Here is a 5,193-nt window from a genome sequence, read left to right on the forward strand (position 1 = left end):
GTGCTGGGCTTTGCCCAGCAGAAGTCTCCTGTTCTAAATTGGGTACTGCAGCTCTAGAAGCGGTTGCTGGGGTTTTGGCATAGCTGTGTGTGGACTTAAAGATTCATATGCCAAGTTGAATTTAATATGAATATGTAAACAACTTGAATTCAGGAAGTTTGCTGCAGAGTAGATCGTCTCTCTGATGTGAAGACCTGGCTTTTGTTTTCACAGGCAGTCACCGTTAACCATTTCTGGAAGCTCAGGAACTGTACAGAAACCATCCCCAGCCTCTTCTCGAAGCACTGCTTCTGGGACAGCTAACAGGTGTGTGATGCACGCTTAGTAGTTCCTCTCTTTAAAACATTCTCTGCTGCTCTATGTGGGGTTTTCAGTTGTGGATGGCTGCTGGAAACTGAATTGAGAGAGGAGCTAGAGCTCTTTTTTCCAGGCGCTCTACACTTAATGCATTCTAATGGCTGACAGTTGCATGGCTAACTTCTGGCTCTGCTGCTTCCTCCGAGGATTTCCTGGAGGAAAGAGCATTCTTCTGGCTTTTGAACTGGTTGAAAGCAGAAGGGTCAGAGCCATAACTTGACTTGTCCTTTCTGGTGTTTTGAAGCACAGCATAGTCTTCATTTAGTGAGTCAAGACGCTGAATGCAGTAGTCATTTTTTAAAGAAGTAGTCGTGAGAGAAGAGGAACTTACAAAGCCCAGATTGCTACAGCTTTGTGTCTCGTGGCTGGCAACTGGGTGTGGCTTCTGTGCAAGTGATTGCTGTGATTTTCATTTAGTGTCTCACAAGACACTAAAGAAGCCACCTGAAAGAGCTAAATGTGTTGCAGCGTTTTCCATCAGCTGGACGGTGACTGAGTCATCCTCTTTCTTCCACGTGGTTGTAGACTAAGTTTCTGCTAGTTTGAAATAGAACTGATAGTCCTCAATGGTGCCTGAAATCTTTCCTGTGTTGTTTTGGAAAATGTAAAGTTTACTTATGCTGTTTAACTACTCATGTAGTATCTAAACAGAAGGATTAGATTTGTCATTTGACCAAGTAATGAATTTCGTAATGTTTTGAGTACAAACAGAAAGAGGATGAGTGGCTAAATGGGGAATAAAGCTATTATGTTGGGTGTATTTTTGGCTTGTGCTAATACTGCAGGGCTGCAAGTCAGCATTATTTGTTTAGAAATGCTTGTCACAAGAAAAGTTTGCTACTTTGTGCTGATCTTTGTGCAGTTTGTGAAATCTGCTGACATGGGCTATCAATACAGCTTTAGTCTTACCTTTTAAGTTTAAGGGCAGATAATGTGGATGGTTTGTCTGTGCAGATCTGTTTGCTACGCGCTGGCAGTGTACAATGGATTTGTAATACATTTATTTATGTGTTTATTTATAAACATTGTCATTTCTTATTTTAAATTGTGTCGGGGTCACAGTTCTTGGGTTTTATGAAAATACGCCAGTTGTGTTATCTGTACACGACTCAGGAGCTGAACAGTTGTGTGGTTAGAAACAGGTGCCTTCTGTTCACGCTTTCAGTGTTTGTACTACAATGGTTTGATTTAATTATTGGTTGAGTAAATTTGGTAACTGGCTGCTTGGGGCATGGCCTGAAAGAAGCAGAGTGTGTGTGTCTGATATTCTACAGGATGCTGGGTTTGGGTTTTTGATTTCCCGAGAACCATGCTTTTATAGTGCATGACTTTTTTTTTTTTTAGTAAAAGGTGATGCTCTACAAAACAGTGAATTTTTCTGATTAGCTGATCAAACTCAGTGAGTTGTACCCATAGTTGTGCTGCTTTATGTCAAGTAGAAGAAGCTGTCACACTTCTCGGGCTCCAGCCAGAATGGTCAGAATAGGTGGAGGCAGTTCGCTTTCCTGTGGTTAATTCCTGATTTTATTCTCTGGATGTCAGAGAAACAAGATTTGCGTGCAGCTCTGCACACATCTCTAAGAGTCACAGTCCGCACCAGACTCCAGGATGCCTGACCAGAGGCTTGGCTTTGGGCCTGAGCTGGGGAGCCCTGCCGGAAGGCCAAGGACTGTACCGTGCCTCTCCACCATGCTGCCACAGCATCACTCCCTCCACTTAGCTCATGGCTCTCAGAGCTTGCTCAGATACACCTGCAAGGCTGTGTGACAGCAGGGGAAGGCGTTTTCCATACTGAGTACTACAAAAGCTGAAGTGCCTTCATAGCCTCCTCTGTGTCACTGCCACAGTTTAAATACCATCTGCTTCCCCTCTGCTGGAGGTCAGGCTTTGGGAGCCTCCCTGAGCTGCCTCAGCACCTTGTGCTAGTCGGAGCAGGCTGCCCGCTGCCTTTGTGTGCTTTCCTCTTGTGAGACCTTCTCCTCACGTGGAAGCTGACTATGTGCTCACAGCCGACTGCCAAATTACTCTGTAGTACCTAGAAACTGGGTGCAGTAGAAGGATGAGCTTGTTTTCCTGTGCTAAGGAAGTTCCGTGCGTGTTAGGAAGTCGTATTTCATTCTCAGAGGGAGCAAAGCCAGTAGGACCAATGCAGCGAGAAACGCAGATTTCTGTTCAGCTGTAGCCGTGAGCTGAGTGCTGTAACTGCTTGTTTTCTGCAGCTTGTCATAGAACTTTTTTACATTTCCTGTAAGAATTTCTAATCTTTCTCTGAAGAGATGGTCAATAAAGGGCCCAGTACTAATCTGATTACCTTCTCAAAAGCCCATTTGTTTGAAATTCTTTCCGTTGAATTCTCTCTTCCTTTAAAAGGGTTGGTCAATGATTTCGTTGCAGCGGTTCGAATCCCTTATCAGACAGTGCACTGAGCTCAGGCAGGTCACCGACCCTGCAGCTGAACTCGGGTGACGCTGATCTGCACTGTGAGTCCGTGGCAGGACTTTCAGGTGTGGTTTGGGTCGTTTTGTCAGGGCTCGGTTACATAACGTGTTTTCCTCGTGCAAGTTCACCGTGTCTCTGGGATATCTCTGCCTGTGCTTTAGTGGCTTTTGTACACATTCCAGCCCTGCTGCTGAACTTCCTGTTCTCGGCGCACTGGGTTTTCCTAGAATGCTATTTTGAAGTGTCATAAACAGCGCGGGCTGATTGGCAGGAAGTCGGAGGAATCTGTAGGTCGCGGTGATGTGTAACGAAGTGCTTCAGCTAGTGCTGCGCTCTCAGCTCAGTCTGAGTCCAACCGGTGTAAGAAAGGTAGTTAGTAACGAAGAGCTCCTGGTCTTCCTCTGCAAAGTGTTGGAGATAGATTAGAACAAGCTGAGGTGATACTGCAGACAGAGAGTGCAGAAGCAGCTTCTTCACTAATTTCCTAGATTTTACTGAAATTTCAACAATGGTACAATTCAGAGAGAGACCCGTCTACCTGTATTCATCTCCTGTCTCTGTAACTCCCAACCTCAGGCCTTCGGTGTCCCCCCGCTGCGAAACGGCACCTATCCCGGTTCCCACTCAGCTACGGAATTACCAGCGCATAGAACAGAATCTCTCCTCTACTGCCAGCCCCGTGTCGAACCCCCACGGATCTCCAAGGTGAGATTTTTTTTTTTTTCCTTAACCCCTCTTTCTCAGTTCTCTGTTTGTACCCTGACAGATGTTTCTGCTTTCTTGCTGAGGTCATTTTTTTTTCTGCACAAAAACATACTCAAGGCATTTTAATGATAGCAAATAATAGTGCATCACAATCTCCAGATTGTTGGAGGGCACTTGAAATTTTTCATGAAAACAAAATGAGCTTGTTCTTTCGCTCAAATGCAACCCAGGAAGGTAAAAAGATGAAGTCTTGCTTTTTTGTTCCTCTTTGTGTATTACACAGCATCACATCGTGGACTAGAAAGTCAGTAATAAGTTCTGTTTGGTTTGTGCACATGCAGTGATGGGATGAATGCTTTGTTCTGTGGAATATCCAGGAAACAATTTCTGGTGTGCCTAGTTAACCAGCTTGTCATCTGACAAAGCTCTCGTGTGCCAAACTTATTCTGTGCCTTGTGGTCTGCAGGGTCAGGATAGGGAAGGTCAGAGGCTCAGCAATAGACTTCTCAGAACTCTGGAGATATTTACAAAAACAAAACCTGTGATTCCTGGCATTTTTTTTTCAGGATCTCTGAGTTTATAATCATTGCTACATTTGGGGAAGAGCCTTTCCCAAATAATCTGTTCTCAGTTATCTGACCCATATGCCAGACCCAGAATGAAAACTTCATCGTCATCTTTGACATAAAAATGGGCATTTTCAGCAATACATTTCACTTGAGTGTAAAATGCAAAAATTTGATGATTAAGTTGTTTGAGGATGAGGAATCCATGCTCTAAGGGATAGCTGTTGGAATTTTCTCCAGGTAACAAACCATTATGGAACTGAAAGTTGAAAAGTCGGTGTGAACAAAGGAATTAAATTTTGTTTGTTTGTGGTGTGGGAAGCTTAGCTTCAGTTATTAGCTGAACAAGCTTCAGTGTCAGAGCTGTCTCTTTAAAGATCAGTACTTTCTGTAACTGGTCACTGTACTTCGTGGGGGATTCAGAAGCTTATCTGGAGGAAGCACAGTTGCTGTGGTACATGTAACCGTTCTTTGCACCCTCTTAGAGCTGGAGTTGTAAGACGCTCAAATACGAGCCCGATGGGCTTCGTGAAGATGGGCTCCTGTTCCCCAGTACCAGCTGACTCTGCACAGGGCGTTGGGCGCAGGTTATCCACAGGATCTTCTAGACCGTATTCTCCTTCACCACTAGGTAAGCCCAGACATTCTTAGCGATTGATAAAGGTTTGTCTGGAGCAGTAATTTGGAACAGTAATTCTTGCTTGAAATTCTCTTAAACCAAAATCTGCCCAGCTAGGTCACGTTGGCAGAAATAATTTGTTAAATGACTCACAGAATTAAACTGACTAGATTTTACTTTGTTTTACCTTCATTTGTAGGTGAGGTGTTAAGTCTAAATTCACATTTTGGTTTTGTTTGCATAGTTGGAACCATACCTGAGCAGCTTGGACACTGTTGTTGTGGACAGCTTCAAGGTCACGAATCAAGGAGTAGAAACTTCTCAGGTGAGTGACTTCGGACCATGCAATCAGTGCTGTTTTGAGAGAGCTTCTGCAGCGTTTGTGCAGGGGAGGAGAGCCCAGGCCACGTTAGTATGGGCTGATAGGAGACACTGGGCAAGTGGCGTACTGAGTTTCTGTAGAAACTGAGCCCGGTTGTGGCTGTACCAAGACATTTTTCCTCATAA

At 44.4% G+C, this 5,193-nt stretch overlaps 1 protein-coding gene across 1 annotated transcript in view; it reads left to right on the forward strand.

Annotated features, from left to right (window-relative positions):
• ULK2 (unc-51 like autophagy activating kinase 2) overlaps positions 1 to 5,193 on the forward strand; it is a gene marked incomplete at its 3' end in the record, with an annotated part of 30,913 nt that overhangs the window by 21,554 nt on the left and 4,166 nt on the right. Inside the window, exons 14-18 of the mRNA XM_010132460.1 lie at positions 214 to 308; positions 839 to 845; positions 3,373 to 3,501; positions 4,553 to 4,698; positions 4,931 to 5,011. Coding sequence (XP_010130762.1) covers positions 214 to 308; positions 839 to 845; positions 3,373 to 3,501; positions 4,553 to 4,698; positions 4,931 to 5,011 — 458 coding nt within the window. The remainder of the gene's footprint in view (positions 1 to 213; positions 309 to 838; positions 846 to 3,372; positions 3,502 to 4,552; positions 4,699 to 4,930; positions 5,012 to 5,193) is intronic.

Source organism: Buceros rhinoceros, unplaced genomic scaffold, assembly GCF_000710305.1.
Source record: "Buceros rhinoceros silvestris isolate BGI_N320 unplaced genomic scaffold, ASM71030v1 scaffold14683, whole genome shotgun sequence".
Lineage (NCBI taxonomy): Eukaryota > Metazoa > Chordata > Aves > Bucerotiformes > Bucerotidae > Buceros > Buceros rhinoceros.